We start from the raw sequence: 20,007 nt of genomic DNA, 5'->3' as shown, positions 1-20,007 counted from the left end.
TCCCCTATTTTTGACGCCTCAGTCTGGCTAGCTAGATACTCTAATCGTCTCAAAATCAGTCACCATCGGAGATATCGCCATGTGGGCTTGGTCAGGTTTTCCCTGTGTACTGGCTGGTCAAATTTGGGGTGTTTAGAACGCGCCCTCTTTGGCTCTGGGGCGGCCTATACAACATTAGGTCTACTATCTTCGAAGGAGTGTAGGGGAAACCGACGGTGGGAGCGGGAGGGTCTGGTTCAGGCTTTGTGGGGATTAACCTCATTATGGCTTCACGCTTGGCTTTTGCCAGAGCCCTGGCCTTAGATTGTTGTTAGTATTATCCAGTGAGAAAAAAATGAAAGGACATGTTAGGGTATATGACGGCTGATTAATGGCTTACCTTCTCTTTCTTGGCCTGTTTTCTCCGTCGCCTCTTCCGACAGCTCAGCAGAAATGGCCTGTCGGCAGCGTCGGACTTAGGAGGAGGAGGGCCAATGTCCGCAGCTGGAAGAATCAAAGCCTCGTAGGAAGAGGAAAGTCGGTTTCAGTGACGCGGAAGGTCGGCCGAGGAGCATTTCTTTAGTTTCGAAGCGGGGGGTGCTTCGTCGAGGATGGGGGCCAATGGCTGCAGTAGGCAGAAGTATTTGAATCACCTAGTTGGGTGATGGGTGATGGGTGATGGGTGGAGGAGAGGTTTGTGGTAACAAGAGATGAGATGTGAAAGTCGAAGAAAGGAGATAAGGAGAGGAGAATGGGAGAGGAAGGTGGCAGTGGCTACAGAAAGAACCAAAGCAGACATTTTAATGAGAAAAGTTGAATCAGCTAGGCAAATGGAAATTGTAGGTTGGGAATCACATTCCTTTCTAGTGAGGCGCTTGCAAGGTACGCATTTCCTTTGACTTTAGTGGCTAGGGGATATAGTTGGAATATAAAAGATCTCTTTAAATCAAAGCTAGATACTAATAACTACCAATCTTGATTGATCAAGAATAATGTTTCCAGGTACATTAATGACCAAGAGTATAGCAGGCGAATAATTCGTTGTATATCCAGCCCACTCCGATCAGTAATGTAATGGAAGTTTTGTTCTATGGCGTTGCTGGGTGTACTGATCCGAAAGTAGATTCTTTGGACCCTGTACCCATGCAACAGACCAATAGCTCTCAGTTCCTCGGCTTAAAATCCCACAGCCCACAGAAAGGTGCCCGAAGGCCAAACAAGTATACCGCAAGGTTTGGAGCTCCGACTTGTTTCTTCGCTTTTTCGAAAAAGAGCGGGGTGGCATGGCCAGTTGCAAGAGGAATCACACAGTTGCCTGCGTAATGCCAAAAACTCCGCTGAATGCACTGATCAGAAATAAATAACCCCAAGTTAGCAACAAAAACGAACAGACTGAGGAAGGGAACTTACCAGGAGTTTAGCCGGACCCGCCTTAACTGAGGTCGTGCACTCCCAGTCTGACTTCAGGTCTTCCCACAAAGGTTCTGATGAGAAGAGCGCAGGTTAGGAATGATAAAAAAATCCGCAGGTGGAGAAAAGCGTACCTTGGACTTGCGTCCCGGATGCCCCGCAAGACGAAATGGGCAACGTGTATTGCTACAGCGTGTACCAATTGCGCCTCAGGCTTCCAAACCTGTAGGAATCGATGGGACTTGCGGAGGATCCCATCTGCCTCCCCAAGAATTACAGCACAATCCTGCGGAGAGGGTACCGACTTGGTCCGGGCATGTTCGACAATTCTAACGAGAGAAAAAAACGTGGTTAGAAATAGTAAAATACCACTGGCTGGAGAACTCACCCGCACATCACCGAGGCTGACAGGACAATCTAAGAAAGCCCACGCTCAGTGCAGGTACCTTGTCACCAACCAACGAGGGTTCTGTGAAAAGACAAGTCAGCAATGGAGAAAATACTTTCAACAGCAGGAGAACATACAACCGCTGCCGAGGCTTTGGATTTCCGACGAAGGACCTAATCAAGGAGTCAGACTTGTGAAAGATGTGCGAGAATCCTGCAGGGGAGGGTAACGTACGGTACCTGTACGACATGTACAGGGTCTGCAGTGTTCCTGTAGATCTACTAAGGCTGTCGATTGTCAGCAGATGAACTCGACTGAGAAGAGAGTGTGATGCTCACATTTACCACATAAAATCAGGGAAACCGTGCCAGATCAGATCCGGGAAGCTTGTGAAGGAGGTGGTTGACAAGAGGAAGTTTAAAAAGCCTTGGTGGGGCCCTTTTATAGGTAGCCCTGGGGGGGGATCTGCTTTACGTGCAGGTCCAGCTCGTGAAGAAGGTGCGACTGACCTCGCTCTGGCCTAATTGGGAAGGTGCTCCACTTTTCTTTCATCTCCACCCAAACAAAGAAACTATACCTACTAAGCCTAATTCGGATAGGGGTGGGGACATAGGTACCAGCCCTGCAGATTTCCCCTGCTACTCAATAAGCCTGCAGTATCGACAGTTCACCTTAAATGATGACCAGCATACTTGCTTCATTCATGCGCTATCAGGGCAGTCCTCAAAGAGTTGTAGAAAACCTATTTCGAATAGTGGCTACTGTCGGCCACCATAGTCGTGCAACTAGTGGTAAATTGATGAACGGATAACGTAGTTCCTTTCTCATTGAATAGTGATCACCTGGTGTGCTGATGCTAATATTTGCCAACTACTGCTCATAATGCCGATAAACACGAGACAATAATTCCCTCTCGTGCCAATCCTCCTCCAGTATCTTGCCGATTGCTTGCAAGCATCGTTCCTCCTTCAGCATTGGATAATGATCTGAGCTAAGCACACAGCGGACATCAAGACAGCCCCCGGCAAACTCGGCGAATCCATTTGTTCCTTGACATGCACCTTGGTGGCGATGAGACTCGCCATCAAAGCGCACTTCTTCTGGATGATCCCCTTTCTCCATGCAGCGACAAATTAACAAAACAGGTGTGTGCAGCACTTCCGGCCGAAAGACATCATGAATGACGAGATTGTGGTGCGCCTGGGTGAGCAGCATATCCCGGAACTCAGCAAGCTCTGGTATGGTGACGGGGTCCGCAATTTCACGGCTGGGAATGTCAAAGAGCCGCTCGTACATCTTCTCACATATTTCTTGTTCTGCGGCCGTCGATTGAGAGTCCTGTGTGCTGGCTTGAGGTGGGATCGGCGCTTGTACAAGGGCTTCACTATCAATCAAAATCAGACGTACAGTCTCGCCATGTTGCGCCTCGAGATATTTCGCGACAGCCCAGGCAACAAGCCCCCCAAATGAGAAGCCACCCAGAGTGTATGGGCCTCGTGGTTGTTGTCTGCGCAGAACTTCTGTGAGGTCGGCCGCCATACTGGTAATTGACGGATATGCTTCAGGCTGGTTCGGGCGGAGATGATCCACGCCGATGACCTGGTAGGTAGGCAGACGCTGTGCTGGCAAGCGGTATTGGACAGAGATGCCTGTCACGACGAAGAAGAGAAACATGTTAGGTCGCTTGGATGCCTCTACTCTCGTCTTGTTTTCGGCGCTCGGAGGGAAATGAATCAGCGCTTTGGAAAGACGCCCATTTAGCTCCTCGTCTGTCATCGTGATTGCCGAGCAACTTGGGTCCTCGCTTGCGCGGGCTGCTTTTGTGGTTCTGGCTTTGATATATGGCAGAGATCCATCTAGGTAAGCCTGCTTGAGTCTTTTTGTATCAACCTTGGCATTCCCGTTTAATGGAAGGTGAGGGATGGAGATAAAGCGCTGAGGCACCATGTGAGGTGGTAGATGACGGTTAGCTTTCGCTGACAGTTCTGCAGTCACGACAAAATTATTCATTTGGGGGTCCTCTTCTTGGGAGAAGAACGCGACCAACTCTTTCCGACCCCCTGCCTTATTGAGAAGCAAAACAGCCACTTGAACGCTATCAGTGGAGAGAGCACTTTCGATCCCAGCCGACTCTACGCGTCGTCCATTGATTTTGACCTGGCGGTCCTCCCGAGAGAGATAGAGTAACTCGCCAGCATGACTCCAGACGCCAATGTCGCCTGCGCACGTACAAAACAAATTCTTAGCCACATTTGTTTTGAACTAGCCACGATCGGTACGAAGTAGCCTGGCTAGGTCACGAAGGAGGATGAGGAAATAATTCTTACCAGTGTTGTAAATTAGTCTCTGGCAGCGACCACGATTGACTCTGAGTGCATTCCTGGGACTCCTTCCGGCGGGGATATTGAGCGCACGCCCCACCATTATCCTGTGGTCCTGTAAAGCATTATTGATTACTGTCTGTGTAACGATCCACCTTCCGAGGATCCACTTAATAGGCATGTATGGTCGGCTTGACTTCGACACGCACCGTACAGAGTCCATCTGATACAGCTAGGCTGTAATAGAGTGCGTACATATACTACCCCCACCCCGTAAGTCCAAGAGTTCCAAGGTTAGTTACATGTATCATAGCGGGGCGGAGGGCGGATGAAACTTGGGGGCCAAGTCCGCTTTTAAAATCCAAGCTTTCCTCGTACCGCGTCTCCGATGGCTATCTGCCCCACTGCCTGCACCGCTTCTCCGACGGCGATCTACCTCTAATTTTGAAATACAAAATATAAATTACGAAAACAAAGAAAGCACTGTTTTATTACGCAGTCATTGACCCCAGGCAACCAACCAAACTTATGTCTTCTTGAGAGCCTCGTCATCCTTGTTTTCAAGAATCTTTTCTCATTGTCTCTCCTCTCAGAGAGTTTCTAAATCCTCACAATGGGCACCCCTGACATTTACTTGCCTCCTGCCTTGAGCGCGGAAACTATCACCTCGTTGATCCTATCATTGGATCTCCCTGCACCAACCTCAATCGAGCCGCTGCAGGTTAATGCCGCCTTTCATTCCATCTATCTCATCCATTTCGCCTCACTACAAGGTATCACAGCACGAGAAAACAAGGATGGCACCACTACGCTCGTGCTGCGTGTCTCTGGACGGCAGCTACCTGTCATCAAGACACGCAACGAAGTGGGCATCATGACCTGGATCGGCAAGAATACCTCCATTCCCGTACCTGCCATTATCCGGTACGATGCGACGGAGAATAATGTGATCGGACATGAGTTCACACTACTCGAGAAAGCGTCCGGCATCAGCGTCGATCAGATCTATGCAACACTATCCGATGAGGTCAAGACGCAGATGGTCCACCAACTGACCGATTACCTGATCGAGCTGCATGCGCAACCCTGGAATGAGGGGTACGTGGGCGGGCTGACCCTGACACCGACGGGCGAGATTGCCCTCGGACCACCTATCGACGAAATCTTTTGGCAGACGCCGGACCTGGACAAGTACTGGTCTGCCTCGGCCGGAGTCAAGAGTACGGAGACGCTCGAAAGTCTCAATCCCATTCCAGCCGAGGGGTTCTTTAGCTACACCAACTATACGAACGGCTGCCTCGAGCGGTATGTCCATGCGATCGAGACCCATCCCTCTCTGGAGCCCTACCGCGACTTGATCCCTCGGATCCGCGAGTTCATGGCGCAACTGCAGCGGCAAGACAACCAGACAGAGCTCAACCGCGTCCCCTATATCATGGCACACAAAGACCTACATTTTGCCAACATCATGTGCGACCCGGACCAGCCAGGGTGTCCAATCACCGCGGTCATAGACTGGGAGTTCAGCGGGGTGGTTCCCGGCCCGAGGTGGAACCCCCCGCGAGCATTCCTGTGGAACATGAAATGGGACCCTGACAATAAGGCAGAGCAGACCCGCATGGAGCAATTGTTTGAGCAAATCTGCCGCGAAAAAGGGGCAGAGCATATTTTGAAGCAGACTCAGCTGAATGCAAAGCAGGAGATGATGCAGACGGCGTCAATCACATTCGAGCTATTGTCGAGGTGTGCCCGCGAGGCCAGTCCCAGGACCGCGTGGCCCACTGGCGCGGGGTGGCAGAAGCCGCCATGGAAGGATTTCAGGCATGATGTGTATGAGGAGAATTACAGATCAATACGTACTGACTGTTCTCACGTTTATTTACAGGTCGTATTGTATTGTAGTGTATTGTACTGGATTGTGTTATATTGTATTACGGGCTTGCATAGCCCTAATCCCCACGCGAGGGGCGAAAGCCTTCTGATATAACTCGGTCTCCCAGACCCGATGATTTAGACTAGGGAGTTCCATGTGCCTTGTTTAGACTGAATATGGCCGTTCACGGCTCACCCTCCTCGAAAAGCGTGTCCAAACCTGCGCCATGTGCTCGACGGCTTCTCCGCGCTGTGCAAGCACTGTTACTTCCAACCTTTCTGCAGTACCATAGCAGCACTGACAGTAAGCCCCTCTGTCGCACAGCACATCTCGACGGCCTCCGTGGCTTGGGTGCATGGTGTGTAGTGAATTATCACATCCTGTCCGCATTTGAAACTTTTGAAAATTATGGCTATGGATTGACCCCCGAGGACGGCCATCGGGAACCCTACTGTGCACACCACAATGAGGAGTTCACCCACAATGAGCACTTCCATTAGCTCCCATTTATTCGCCTTATCTACTCCGGATCTGCTCCGGTCTGCATTTTCTTTGTGCTCTCCGGCTTTGTCCTCTCTTACCGGGCCTGGCAGATCCTCCATCGAGGTGGAACGTCCGGCCGTCCGGCCGAGCTGTACGAGGTCATCGGTTCATCCGCATTCCGGCGAATGACACGGCTGTTCCTGCCCCCGTTGATCGTCAGTTTTGTTACTATGTTGCTGATAGCCGCTGGCGCATGGGATTATCCGGCAGAGGTGGCGGCGGATCGTACTATCATCCGTGCCGAAACCGAGTTTCATCAACCGCGACTCGCCGGGCTGGGGGCCCAACTGATGAGTTGGGGGGGTCATGGTGGTTCGGATGCTGGGCTACGGCCATTGGGACGAATATTACCCCCCATATGATGTGCATCTGTGGACCATTCCGATGGAATATCGCAGCTCGATGCTGCTGTTCCTGGTGCTTTTGATCACTGTACGGTTGCGGCTCCACTATCGGATGGGCATTTTAGCTGCGCTTCTGGTTTATAGCTACTCAATCACGCAGTGGGTGGCCGTCTTGTTTCTAGCGGGAGCAATCATTGCGGAAACGGTGGTGTTGTATCCAAATGAGAACCTTGATAGCCAAGAGTGCCAGAATGGCTCTGGGCGCGAGGGATATCAACTTCTCCCGCTTCAGGAGACGACAAACACGAGAGGTGCTCCCTTGCCATCATCATCATCATCATCATCATCATCATCGTCGGCCTCTATCTCATGTCGGCTCCGGACTACTGTATCTCGCGTACGCCGGGATACCGCACGCTGGCGGTGCTGATCCCATCGCATGACGAGCGCGACTGGCGCTTCTACCCGTCCGTTGGGGCAATCCTACTTGTTGCGGCGCTGGCACATAGCCCACGCGACGGGCTATTGGTGCGCGGTCTCGAATCTCGGTTGGTCCAGTATTTGGGCCGCATCTCGTACAGTCTATATCTAATGCATGGGCCCGTCATGCACGGGCTTGGTTATCGGGTATTCCCGCTGATATGGGCCATAGTGGGACGCGAAGGCTGGCGGGACCCGATGGGCTTGGCGCTGGGATGGCTGGTAGTCTTTTCTGTTGTTTTTTATGTTGCGGATCGGGTTATGGTTGCGGTTGACGAGCCGTGCGTGCGCTTCGGTCGGTGGGTGGAGCAACGGATGCTTGCAGCAGCAGAGTGATCGGGTTGTTTCACGGAGTAAAAATGGGTGGTGTTTATTGACTCTCCCATCTGCACGTCTGCAGTCTCGTTTGTTTTTACGTTTTCATCGGATGCTCTCATACCATAGATCTCCCGGTCATACAGCTACTAGACATGAGTCGTGTAATAAATTGTGATAAATTATTGTATAAGTGACGTATAGGAACAATGATCTCACAGAGCCATCCTTAATGAAGACTTGTTGATTTTGGCATCAGGATTTGAGAAACAATAAAAAGAGTGTAGATAGTTGACACCAGTTACGAGACGTACTGTAAGCGATGCATGTGGAAGTAGACGAAACCAGCACTTGAGATCTTGAAGCTTGAAGCTTACTCGAGGATTGACTGAGGCTATCCATACAACGAGAAGGGCAAGTTGATTGAAAATTACATGAAGAGCTATCCCTATATATCAAATCTACTTTAATAGCCCGAGACGAGTAATCAACAGGAGTAATAAGAGATCGAGATAAACCTTTGTATTCAAGAACTTGAATCAGAATGTGGTCTTTAATAGTCTCTATCTGGTATTTTCTTGCTGTTGTCTCAAGAAACTATGAACCTTCGCCCCTTTTCTAAACTGCGCTTCTATTTTCTCTGTGATTTCTCTAATCTTCACTCTCCCCTTCCTCGATATGCGACACCCGTCACCACAGAAGACACCACACATGATCCTAGTGCGACTCGGAACTGTGCATATGTGACCCCCGCGAGGTGGAAAAGTCCATGTATCCAACCTAGTCGACGGCGCCGTCCTACATACATTCCTACTATATTTTTAGTGTTATAACGGTCCAGTTAGCATAGAAGAGTTACTTTACGATGATATAGGAATCCGGAACTGTCTCGTTAAGCGAAACGAGTACCGCGGCTCTAATTCCGATTATAGGTACATATATAAGAAGAACCGATTAGGGTGCGCTATCGGGGCTATTAGGGCAGGTAAAAAAAAAAACTTCGTGGGTTATGGTTATAATAAATTATTATTGCATATAGTTCAAACCCTATTGGAATCGAAGGAGGAAAAAAAAGAAATGGCGCCACCCGGAATCGAACCGGGGCTAACACAGATCGAAACAACCACAATGTGTCGTCATACCACTAGACCATGGCACCTATTTAATATAAAAATTGAGCTAGTTGAAGAATGATAAGCTATAAGATATCAACCCCATTTAAATAAAGAATGGTCGGCGAAAAAAAGAAATGGCGCCACCCGGAATCGAACCGGGGCTAACACAGATCGAAACACCACAATGTGTCGTCATACCACTAGACCATGGCACCTGTTTGATATAAGTGGGTCAAATTTTGACATTATCTGTGGAGGTGGAAGATGACGAAGAAAAGCAGAAGAGGAAGAGAAAGAGGCAGATGCAGAGGGAGGAGAGAGGGAGAGGAAGAGGAAGAGCTAGTGGTAGTGGTAGTGGAAAAGGTGGGGGATGAGAAGGAACGAGCAAATATCATGATAATGTTAGTGGCCTATAAAGAAGGAAGCACTCTTAGCCCCTAGATATATGGTAAAGTATGTTAGGTGCTAGGTCAACCAACAAAGAAAGAGTACATTCAAACTAGGAAAGTAAAGACGAGGCGAAGAGGAGAAGTATAATGGTAGATCCTAGAGGATTGAATATGTACATGGGAAGAGCTAACCCACGTATGTAAACACTGCAGGCAACCCAAATGGGAAAGAGCAACCCATCTCTGGCATATGACAATGTATGTATGTATGTGATACCATATGATAGAGGCAGATCGTGATATAACCCCCACGAAAAAAATCCATCTAGTACCTAGATGACACTAAAAACTTGGTAATGGTAGCATCGTAGTCGCAAATACCACTAGATTCGAGAGCCACTAATTCTAGATTAAGAGAACCAAGTTGGACTGAATTGGCTGGGAGGTCGGTCTATTTTCCCGTTGTTGTGGTGGGTATTTCAAGAAGTTGACGTGTTCGAAGTGAAAGAAATTGTACCCGGCGAGCTGCTATACGATCTTAATAAATTCTAGGTACGTACGCGGAAGATTCAATTGCTAAAGTGTGTGGAAAGTGGAGGGTCGTAACGTCTGGCCACTCTTAACCTCTAACTTCATAAAGAACCCTTTCGAACTTAGTGATATAAGCGGCGAGAGAATCGGTGTCCTACTTGATTGAAAGGAGACTATCTTCGGCTTCCTAGGTCTCATTCAGATTGTGATACACACGTCAAAGTTGGTCGAGGATCATGTGGTAGTCGTGGATACCGAAGTCACGCGCGGATGCGAATTATGGAGGAACTATAGCCTTAACTTGACTTGAGAAATTGAGAAATACGTAGTAGAACTAAGCTATGGAATTTCCGATGGCGGGTCCGTCGATAGCGAGCTTTGCATGGATAGAGGCATCCCACGTGTCGTACTTAACTGGTTGACCTATGAACTTCTCTGGATCTCGGAGAGAGGGCTTTAATCGTTTCGAACGGGAAAATGAACTAGAGGACGATGAAGCTTGCTAGAGCTGCTATATTTGCTGCTAAATTTGCTGCTGAGGGTTGTTGATTGTGGCAGTGAACTATACACCAAGCTTTTCGCGAAGTATCTGTACGAGACTAAAGCCGATGTTATGAATCTATTTTGACGAGGATCGAGAAAAGGAAGCGAGGTTAAAAAGGAAGGAACTGCACTAGAATCTATACCTAGAATTTAGGGTTTAGATATCAAAAGCATTAACTACATATGCAGACGACTTCCATATTCTACAACAATAGTTGGCCACTTATGCAGCCTTGTCGTGTCTTTTTGGTCTTCTTTTTAGATTTCTTCTCAGATTTCTTCTCATATGTCTTCTTAAGTTTATAAACCCAGCTAAAATCGAAGGAGGTAAAAAAGTAATGGCGCCACCCGGAATCGAACCGGGGCTAACACAGAACAAAACACCACAATGTGTCGTCATACCACTAGACCATGGCACCTATTAGATATGAGAATGGGCTGGTTGTGGTATTATGAGTTAGAACAGTTCAAACCCTGTAGAAAATGAAAGGATCGAAAGATCGTCTGGGAAAAAAAGAATGGCGCCACCCGGAATCGAACCGGGGCTAACACAGAATTAAAACAACCACAATGTGTCGTCATACCACTAGACCATGGCACCTAATTTATGGAAACGGCCTCATACTTTTGCTTTATCAAGCAAATCCTCACTTATGCCCTATCTTTCCGGTTCCAATCTTTTCACATATAGTTCCGAGGTTGTACATCCCTTGATCGCAATATTGTTTTAATGGCAATACACAATCTTATGTCTTCAATTGTCAATGGACGGTAAGGAGTCTACCAGCGGTATCCGAACTAAATTGTTCCTCGCATTCAACCCCAATCATGAACTTGCAGCAGAGCGGGTTTGAAATAGCCACATAGAACTCACGACTCATGCCCTGCTTGAACTAATCCGACAATCCCGCCTGAAGAGCCTTTTCAATCAACCGATGCGTCAGGTGTCAACAATCTGGAAAAGAACAAGAAGAGCCATGGTTATACTGTTCAAAAGGCTCATGGGCTGCTCTGGCATGGTGGGAAGTTGGGGGTCTTCGGGGAGTATTACTTTCACAAGTATGATGTCGTGGGAAGAGGGGAAAACATCGAGCTGAAGCGGGGTGGGAAACCAATCCCTTTGCCTAAGGTGAAATGCAAGTATTGATTTGTTATCGGCGGTCATAGAACGGAACAGTGTGTATATCACGAGACGACTGATACATACTTCTAAGCGTCTGGAAAATCAAGGCTCTGATGAAAAGTAAACCTCCCTTACCCAACCTCTTTGATTTTACCCTTTTGATGATTGAAGCTTTGCTTATGATCCTTCGTCTTCTGTAATAATGGCTTCTAGTCCCTGTGGTAAAACGCATATAATCATACGTAGACCTACAAATGACTCCTTTCGTTTCCGAGGAGATTCAATATAAACAAGTCGATCTCATGAATATTATTGGCTCCATCAAAGGTACACATAGAAAAGTCTCTTGCACAATGTATGCTTTTTTTACCGCCTTCGTATACATCTAGAAAGACATGAAAAACCTTAGAAGCCCGCATAAGCGGCCGACTATCTTGTGTATAGTATACCGATAGACGGATGGGCCGATATGCCCCATGGCGTCACGTCAATATCTGATATTTCCTACGGCCTCGGACATGAATCCACGCACCCCTTCTAAGTCACGGGTCGAACTTTTTCCCTTCTTCGCCATCCAGCCCGTATAATATAAACGAGAGTAGGGGGGGAAAAAAAGAAAAAAAATGGCGCCACCCGGAATCGAACCGGGGCTAACACAGATTTAAACAACCACAATGTGTCGTCATACCACTAGACCATGGCACCTATCAGATGTGATATATTTTCACATTTGTGATACTATAAGTTATCCCAGTATAAACCCTATTGAAATCGAAAGGGAAAAAAAAGAAATGGCGCCACCCGGAATCGAACCGGGGCTAACACAGATTTGAAACAACCACAATGTGTCGTCATACCACTAGACCATGGCACCCGTTTGATATAAGTGGGTCAGATTTTTGGTTATATCAAGTCAAGGCTCATCTATGCCCCTACACATACGTTAGGAAACTCTGCGTTGTATGTTGAGTCCGAAGCTCTCGACATTGATATAATTGGCTGATTAATTCTCTACACTACCCGTAGACCTAGCCCTTGAGACTTCCAAGCTATGTTTCTCTCTCTAAAAAGCATCCGTGATGAGAGAAGCGTAGCCTTGCCCATGGAAAATGAGATGTTGGTAGTTACAAACAGAAGGCAACATAGGATCCAAGATGACGGTTATCACTCTAGCGTATCACTTATAAGCTGACGGTTAGGCTAGAAGAATACAGCATTCTCGAAATGTCTTCCAACCTACCCTTAAAAACTACTTGGACTATTTATAAGCCTCTGACCGTTATTATTCTAAGTTTGTCCCTAACAAACTATTCCGTTTGACCAAAGCCTAATATGACATTATTATACAAATTCCTCCGATGCCGCAGAGTATAATAACAACTTGCTTATAATAACAAGTTACCCTAAAAGCCAGAGATAGTGCACTTAAGTGCGGTTGACCATAATTCAAAATTGGATTTGCTAGTAAGAATTTAGGACGACCTCTAAGAGCTTAGACTCTATGTTGTTGCAATTGCTGTTGTTGTTGGAAGACATTTTGTCGTGTACGAAGTGGGTAAAGGTGAGGTATGTCGAATAGTATTAACAAGAGGGGAGCTGTGGGGGGTACTAACCGCGTGGGTGGTAAATTGAGAGGCGTACGTCGGGAGGGAGGTATTATGGGATGATAGCGTATGCGAGGTGACGGTCGAAAGAGAGGGGCGCCTTTATAAATATAGGTAGGTAGGTGATATTGTAGGTGAGTGACCTGGCCGGTTAGCGTCTTATAGAGAGGGGCGTAGGTGATGATAGTCACGATAAGGTGCTTTCAAGAGAGAGGCGTTTAGAGGCTAACGATAGAGATCTTAATGATGGGTTTAATAGGGATGTCTATCGGGAGTAAAGAGGAACATGAACATTACCTAGATAGACTCTGTGATCTGTCTTCGATACGGTGCACGCTATACTCTGGAGTGCAATTTCCCAGCCGTCTAAAACAAGGCATAATTTTCCTTCCTTTTTGGCTGCTTTTAAATTTGATCGAGGCATATTTAAATCATAGACCTATTATGTCTCTTGGCAGCCCAAAAAGGAATGACGAAATGGGGGTATAATTTTGGAATTGGGAGAACTATATAAAACGGGAACATATATTTGACATTGATATCAAAGAATTCGCGTGATCAAGCCCAGCATACCGATATTTGAGAAATAAGTCAAATGTACAATCCCCTCGCAAGTTAAAAAAAACCAAGGGACTAAAAGTTCTAGTCTCTAAAATAAAGACATTGATCGACAAATCTCCATGACTTAGAGCGGGGAACGGATGCCAACAGAGATGACATGTGCCGGGTGGGGTCGATCTTTTGTTTACAGCTTTCGTATATCAGTAACCAGATATCCAAAATACAAAGAGGACTAGAGATCCTGAACAAGCTACATATCTACATCATCTCTCCAAAGATTATAGTCTACAAATCCATACGCAAACCGAACCAAATAACCAAATAAACAACCATGGACCCCACCCCCCAACCGAACCCAAACTCAAACTCAACCGCAGACCCAGCAAACACCACAGACGACCAACAACAAAAAGAAGCGCTGGCAGCCTTTACGGCAACACTCCACTCAGTTGGAACAAACCTCGAAGCGCCGCTTCGCGATCGTGCTGCAAACATCCAATCCAACGCAGCAGCGCTGGAAAGACAAGAAGCCGAGCTAGCAGAGAATACGCAGCGACTAGCGCGACAGAATCAGCAGTGGGTTGGATTCGCGGATGAGACGCGCGAGGGATTAAAGGAGATTGGGGATGTGCAAAATTGGGCAGAGATGATTGAGCGTGATTTGCTGGCCTTGGAGGATATGATGGATGCTGTTGAAAATGGTCATGGGGAACATGGGAGTGAGGATGGTGATGATCGGAGGGATAGTGATATGGAACTGGATGGGGCTTTTGAGAATGGCAATGTAAATGGGCAAAATGGACATGTTGATATTGATGCTAATGGGAAGAAAGTGGATCAGTCGGCGAAAGGGTGGTTGAAATGGTGGTGATGGGGTTCATATCTTTGTTCATTTAATTTGTTGTTCTTGTTATACATCTATATTACGCACAGGGTATCGTTGTGGACTATTCTTCGTCTTCTTCATCTTCGTCCTCTCCTTCCAAGTATTGTTTCCAAGGGTCGAGTCCTTCGGTTTCCTGAAATTCATTCCATTCGTCCCACTGGCCCAAACTCATCAAGTGTCGCATCGTCGGTCGACCATGGGGACAGTTCCACGGTTTATCGATAGTACCCATGTTCTGAACGACTCGTTCCATCTGACGGCTTGTCAAGGTCTTCCCGATCATGATACTTGAGCGACAAGCGCGCATAGCAAACATTTTGCGCACTTTGCTTGGTCGTGGTACTGATAGTCCATTTGATGTTGAAATTGACTCTGACAGCAACACAATCAATTCCTCCAGGTCTCGTACGCCGAATACCACTTCCTTGCTCAGCGGTAAGGAGACCAGTTGACACCGACGACCGATAGGCTCATCACCGCTTTCGTCGACAGTCACGAGGAAACCGTTTTTCTCAAGAGCGGCGCGGTTCTCAAGGACAACCTCTTCTTCAACGGCAGTGAGATCGAGGCGTTGCGGACGGACAAGTCGCTGGTTTTGCACCACGGTTTCAGCTTGCAGGCGCTCGAAGTTGAATTTCTCATCAGAGGCATGCTGGTCGATGATGAAAAGCTCATCGTGGTCTTCTCCTGGACGGACTGCGATGATGAAGCCCAAGTTGAACTGGCCGATGATACGCATTTGGGCGAAATCGTTCTTGCTTACAGTCAAGGAAAGCTTGTCCTCGGCGGTTTTTGCCCCAATGTCAGTGGCTTCATCTTGCGTTTTTTCGGTCCCCACTTGCATAGTATTTTGCAATGTGTTGAGTTGGGATTGGACACGTGAAATAGACCCATCTACCGTACCGACAAGGTGTGTAGTCGCATCGCGATGCGCAGCGCCCTTGCTCATCTTCTTTGCACGGTTTGCGCTGTTTTCTTGGGGAAGCACAGCAGTCTCCTCGGCTTCGTGGATGAGCCGCTGAACCATAGCTTCTTCCTGCGCTTTCTTCTGAGCTTCGTCGAGATTCTCATCTGCGGCAGGTACCTCAGTGTTTTCGGTTTCTGATTGAGCTCCACCTTGATCGGGAATATACTCGGCATCCTCAGGCGGAGGAGAGCCCTCATCTTCAGACTCTTGCTCAGTGCCTTGTGTATCCTCGATTTCACTTGAAATGTGATCTTCATCTTCTTCATCCTGGTCATCTTCATCAGCAGAAGCCTCTTCATCTTCTTTATCATCCAGCTGCGATCCAGGTGCCGCAAACGATTTCATATGTTGACCAAAGATGTTAGGCCGTGATGGTGTGTGTATCCGTCTCTTCCGTCGGGGCGGCTCTCTCATTAGAGGTGGATCTTCCGGAACTCGTTTTCGTGGGGGGCCACTCCCGACCATGGAAGTTATAGTTCGGTTACCAATAGTGATGGTAGCCAGTTCGGCGGGTTCGCGCCGTGGACGCATTCTATCGAAGGCATTTTGGACAATGTTAGGGACTTCTTCTAGGTCCCCACGAACGCGAGATGGAGTCTCGTCAGGAGCTGATGGATGGGACGAGGGTTCGTGTGAGATAGGGGTTGGCTCGGGCTCCTCTTGGGAGGCTTGTCGCACGAAAAGCTCATCGTCGGAGATAGCCTCCGCAGGCGTTTCTAGGTCAGTTGGGGCTGGCGTCGACATCGAAGAGCGACTGGCTGCAGCGCGGGGTGTTCTCATCGATCGAGCGGGAGATGGCGTAGCTTGAACACTTCCCATACTCGCTTGTGAGCTCGCGAAACGCTGAATCGCACTCTGTTGACTCGCCCCCGGGGTCTCTACTGAGCTTTCTTTCGTCCGATCTTGGCTTGGACTTCTAAGCCCACTGCTTTCGCTCAGCTCCCGAGCAGTGACGAATCCTGGAAGTGATGCCAGTGCTTGCTGCTTGGGCAAAGGCTTTGATTTAACCGATGACTGCGGCACAGTTTGATCCGCATCCTCGAAGAGCTGTGAAAGAGAAACTTTGAGTGATTCAATCATAGCCCCCGCATCATGAAGTAGAATTTGGCGCTTATCAGGCGAAACATTGACATCGTAAGCGTTTGTATCCATCTGAAAGTCCGCAAAGATAAACGCCGACTGCGAGACATTGAACGACTTGTAAACCTCGTTAAACGCCTTCTGAATCTGCGGCAGGCCACATGGCCGCGAGTTGACAAAGAACATCTGACGATCCGGAGTCTGACGGCCCTCGCCGAATACAGGACGTGAGATATGGCCTCGCACCTGAATTTTACTCAGTTGATCATCGCCAGCCCGTTTCGAAGCCGCGGCAGGCTCAAACTCCAGCTCTAGATCAAGGGATATCAGAGCGGATAATGTCTTCGCGCCATAGACATTGGCAATATTCTCCTTGGTTGTCTTATTTCCATTTGTAGAAAAGACCACCACATTCCGTGTCTTGCCCACAGTGTTCCTGATACTGAATCGGACTCCGGTGCTAATGCATGCATAGGCATGTAGCAGATTCAGAACCTTCCCATATTCCCGCTTGATGTTCTTCTCCAATTCTCGCCGACGTACTGGAAGCCGCTTGAAGATGCCTTCTACCGATGCGGTCGTTCCTTTCTGCCCAGCAACGATCTGTGTCTTTCCGAGTTTCCCGGACTGTTCAAAATCGAGCCGATTCGCACGGGGAACTTGCTTTTCTTGTGCTGTGACGATGTGGAAGTCGGACAACGCGCAGAGTGAGGATATCGCCTCGCCCCGGAAACCGAAGGTGTGCAGGCTCGAGAGGTCATTGTATGATGATAATTTAGAAGTATAATGTTTCAATGCTAGAAAAAAAGAAAAAGAGGGAATCAGCTTGAGCGCAATGTACCAAGGGAGGTGTGACAACTCACCGACGTTCTCATAGTTCTCCGGCGAGATCCCGCTGCCGTTATCTTGGACCTCAATTAGGTCCAGTCCATTATTCTTTAATCGGACCTCTGAAATCCCCCAAAATCATCAGAAAATGTGTCACAAATCATATCCGGAAAGTTATTCACCCACCGATCGTCGTTGCACCGGCATCCAAACTGTTTTCAACAAGCTCTTTGGCGACAGAGCACAAGTCCACGATGACTTGACCCGATTGGATTTGGTGTACCTAATTAATGCGCTGGTCAGATTGGGGCCTTACAGAAAGACATCGAATTTCATACAGAGCGGGCCTCGATGGCTTGGATTGTCGCCATCTTCATCCCATGATGTCTGCGGAGGACAAGTTGGCACGCGTCTCACTTAACGCGTGGGTTTGCCAAGACCGCGGTGGGCCGGTTGGATGACAGCTCTATACATTCGATGACGCCCCTGTTCTATTTTATCTAGGCTTTATTTGCACTGCAAGGAAGTGGATATGTTCATTTAATTGTTCAGCACTTCAGTTACGAATATAAATCAAAATAGACAATCAGGAGCAACATATCGCTGTTAACGCGCAAAACCAATCCCCCAAAAACCTAATAAACACCAAAGCGATCCGGTAGCATAACAGGCGCGACCAGAGTCCACAGATAGATAGCATAGCAAATCCAGGAGCTGACAATCTTCACCCAGCTGGCCCAGTATGTGCGGCCCACCGGTGCGAAATCCGTTGTAGTCTCCAGCGTCAATCCCTGGACCAACAAAGTGGCCACCCATGTCGTGGCGAGGAAGAAGATGATGTGGAAGAGCGAGTAGTTGTATTGGGTTGAACCACGCTCGTCGTCCTTCGCGGTGTCGTAGTCATTCTCGTCATCAGTATCATCCAGGGCACTGGCAGGAAGACTGCCGCTCTCGACAGCAGCCCGGAGAGCTTCGGCGCGCATCTCCCGACGGACGTTTGGTTGCTGGGTCACCAAACCGTGCTCGTTGTCATCTGTACCTAGCTGGATGTAGCTATGACCGCCCTTCGACCCCAAGGCAATTCCTTGGGTGGCAGCGCGTGTGGTGGTGTATGCGATGGTCAGCATAGTGACAATCGCACCGATGACGATAGTGGCAGTCCTGGTGTTGCTTCCGCGGGACCGAATGAGGGGGTTGCAATTCTTGTCATCCGGTTCCATCGAAACGGCAGACATGGTGAGGTAGGTGCAGTAGACAGTGACCATTGCAGCCTGAGCCAGTCCTGCGCGAGAGTTCGATTCTTGCACTGCTGGTTGAACAGAAACGAAAGAGATGATCAAAAACACGATCAGATTAATCTGTGACGAGTCAGTTGGGCACCAAGATTTGTGGTATGGGGGATACATACGGTGATAGCAGCCTGGTTCATAGAGCAACCGCTGTTCGCGAAAAAGATGTACATCAGGATGGTCATGGCGAAGGATGCCAAGTACATGCCGAGGGTCGAGCCAATAAGCAGACCGCGCCACACACGAGAGTCGCTGTCTTCGATCTTCTGCAGACATAGCTCCGCCCACGAGTGCGCAAGGTCCACCAAAAGAATCAAACCCAAAAGCAAAAAGAGCATGGCGCAGAAGAATGCGATATAGTTGCCATAGACGAAGAAGAAGGGTTCGGGGATAAAGAATGACATGATGACAAAGGCCACCCAGAGGATGATCTTCGGACCCCAAAACCCATTCTGAAGAGCGGCGCGAGTATCTTTCGAGCTTTTAACCCCGAGAAGCAAAAGGGCGAAGATCAAATGGAAGAGACCGAGGGCAAAGTTGATACGATGGACCGCGACCCAGCCGTGACATTCCTTCCCGTCGCATCGAATCTCCATGTAATCTAGGGTCAAGTTTTGCAACTTTTTCAGAGCCCATGGTGTGAGCATAATCCAGGAGATTATTGAATTGATCAAAAGGATGAAGGCATAGGCGATTCTCGTCGCCATACTGTTGTCCTTGTTAGTCCGAGGTTCTCCGCACTAGGCAGCTGATAAGTGGTACCTGTTTTGAAACTTTCCGCAGGCGCTGCATACTGCAGAACATGTCGCTGCTCCACAGCATGATGTTGCGACTGTCAATAGCTGTTGAGGGAGAGAATGAAGTTAGCCAACTGTGCAACGAGCGTATCGGTGAACTGGAGCTTGGTAGGCGACAACATACTGTACCAACACTCGGCACGGCCAAGAGCGGAATGGAAAGGAGGGCACCCATCTTGGGAGTGCAGATATATAACCCACTGTTCTGGTTCTAATATAAAACCTTAGAAGTAAGTCTAGATCTAGAGTCGATGAGAGTGTGGAGAGAGGCAAGTGATCAGAATTGAAGATCATCACCTGAGGCCGCCTCCGTCATGAGTGTTACATAATATCCCCAAATCGAAAATATATCACGTGCCGGGTCTCTTTTGGCCTGCCCATTTGGGAGTAGCCTCTCCACCCCCGCCATGACCCTCGACATTATCAAGATTCTTTTTCATAGTACTGGAGGAAGTACTCCGTACAAAGGTATCGATTTACTCGGTATTATATTTGAGCCAGCTCCTAGGTGCTTGCGAGATTATCCACAATGAAAGAAAAGCGATACGCTTATCTCAAGACAATATGGAGAATATGTGTACATCGGGGATAGCTATTACTCCTAGCATGCCGTACATATATATATACGATGCAACGGGTTT

General features: G+C 48.2%; 9 protein-coding genes across 9 annotated transcripts; 6 read left to right on the top strand and 3 right to left on the bottom strand.

Moving 5' to 3' along the window:
- Positions 1 to 2,647: 2,647 nt before the first annotated feature.
- N7455_001547 (thioesterase domain-containing protein) lies at positions 2,648 to 3,724 on the bottom strand (the record flags this gene model as incomplete). Its single annotated transcript, XM_040951955.2, has 1 exon — positions 2,648 to 3,724. One exon carries the CDS (start codon positions 3,722 to 3,724, stop codon positions 2,648 to 2,650), a length of 1,077 nt encoding a protein of 358 aa, XP_040817692.2.
- Positions 3,725 to 4,711: 987 nt separating this feature from the next.
- N7455_001546 (phosphotransferase family protein) lies at positions 4,712 to 6,000 on the top strand (the record flags this gene model as incomplete). The annotated part of the gene is made up of 2 exons (XM_040951128.2): positions 4,712 to 5,954; positions 5,984 to 6,000. The coding sequence occupies 2 exons, from the start codon at positions 4,712 to 4,714 to the stop codon at positions 5,998 to 6,000; spliced, it is 1,260 nt and encodes a 419-aa protein (XP_040817785.2).
- A 147-nt stretch (positions 6,001 to 6,147) lies between these two features.
- N7455_001545 (uncharacterized protein) lies at positions 6,148 to 6,471 on the top strand (the record flags this gene model as incomplete). Its single annotated transcript, XM_065604023.1, has 1 exon — positions 6,148 to 6,471. The coding sequence occupies one exon, from the start codon at positions 6,148 to 6,150 to the stop codon at positions 6,469 to 6,471; it is 324 nt and encodes a 107-aa protein (XP_065462514.1).
- A 756-nt stretch (positions 6,472 to 7,227) lies between these two features.
- N7455_001544 (acyltransferase family protein) lies at positions 7,228 to 7,674 on the top strand (the record flags this gene model as incomplete). Its single annotated transcript, XM_065604022.1, has 1 exon — positions 7,228 to 7,674. One exon carries the CDS (start codon positions 7,228 to 7,230, stop codon positions 7,672 to 7,674), a length of 447 nt encoding a protein of 148 aa, XP_065462513.1.
- Positions 7,675 to 8,730: 1,056 nt separating this feature from the next.
- Positions 8,731 to 8,995, top strand: N7455_001543 (uncharacterized protein; the record flags this gene model as incomplete). Its single annotated transcript, XM_065604021.1, has 2 exons — positions 8,731 to 8,835; positions 8,882 to 8,995. The coding sequence occupies 2 exons, from the start codon at positions 8,731 to 8,733 to the stop codon at positions 8,993 to 8,995; spliced, it is 219 nt and encodes a 72-aa protein (XP_065462512.1).
- A 37-nt stretch (positions 8,996 to 9,032) lies between these two features.
- On the top strand, positions 9,033 to 10,791 carry N7455_001542 (uncharacterized protein; the record flags this gene model as incomplete). The annotated part of the gene is made up of 2 exons (XM_065604020.1): positions 9,033 to 9,169; positions 10,749 to 10,791. 2 exons carry the CDS (start codon positions 9,033 to 9,035, stop codon positions 10,789 to 10,791), a joined length of 180 nt encoding a protein of 59 aa, XP_065462511.1.
- A 3,059-nt stretch (positions 10,792 to 13,850) lies between these two features.
- N7455_001541 (uncharacterized protein) lies at positions 13,851 to 14,390 on the top strand (the record flags this gene model as incomplete). Its single annotated transcript, XM_040950898.2, has 1 exon — positions 13,851 to 14,390. The coding sequence occupies one exon, from the start codon at positions 13,851 to 13,853 to the stop codon at positions 14,388 to 14,390; it is 540 nt and encodes a 179-aa protein (XP_040818576.2).
- A 76-nt stretch (positions 14,391 to 14,466) lies between these two features.
- Positions 14,467 to 17,657, bottom strand: N7455_001540 (ATP-binding mismatch repair protein PMS1; the record flags this gene model as incomplete). The annotated part of the gene is made up of 4 exons (XM_040951448.2): positions 14,467 to 17,249; positions 17,316 to 17,402; positions 17,467 to 17,563; positions 17,619 to 17,657. 4 exons carry the CDS (start codon positions 17,655 to 17,657, stop codon positions 14,467 to 14,469), a joined length of 3,006 nt encoding a protein of 1,001 aa, XP_040818365.2.
- Positions 17,658 to 17,865: 208 nt separating this feature from the next.
- Positions 17,866 to 19,655, bottom strand: N7455_001539 (serine incorporator domain-containing protein). Its single transcript, XM_065604019.1, has 4 exons — positions 19,491 to 19,655; positions 19,332 to 19,411; positions 18,689 to 19,277; positions 17,866 to 18,638 (listed from the first exon to the last, which is right to left on the bottom strand). The coding sequence occupies exons 1-4, from the start codon at positions 19,539 to 19,541 to the stop codon at positions 17,916 to 17,918; spliced, it is 1,443 nt and encodes a 480-aa protein (XP_065462510.1). The 5' UTR covers positions 19,542 to 19,655; the 3' UTR covers positions 17,866 to 17,915.
- Positions 19,656 to 20,007: the final 352 nt, after the last annotated feature.

This window comes from Penicillium solitum (assembly GCF_028829755.1).
Source record: "Penicillium solitum strain IBT 25940 chromosome Unknown utg000001l_segment0_segment0, whole genome shotgun sequence".
Lineage (NCBI taxonomy): Eukaryota > Fungi > Ascomycota > Eurotiomycetes > Eurotiales > Aspergillaceae > Penicillium > Penicillium solitum.
This window is presented reverse-complemented; position numbering and strand designations above follow the sequence as displayed.

What these genes read in the sequence shown, in the direction of transcription:
- N7455_001539 (XM_065604019.1), bottom strand. Translation starts at nt 19,541, where the DNA reads ATGGGTGCCCTCCTTTCCATTCCGCTCTTGGCCGTGCCGAGTGTTGGT. An exon ending in CCGTGCCGAGTGTTGGTACA is followed by an intron (nt 19,412 to 19,490) that starts GTATGTTGTCGC and finishes CTCCCTCAACAG; the next exon opens with CTATTGACAGTCGCAACATC. An exon ending in TGAACCAGGCTGCTATCACC is followed by an intron (nt 18,639 to 18,688) that starts GTATGTATCCCC and finishes GACTCGTCACAG; the next exon opens with ATTAATCTGATCGTGTTTTT.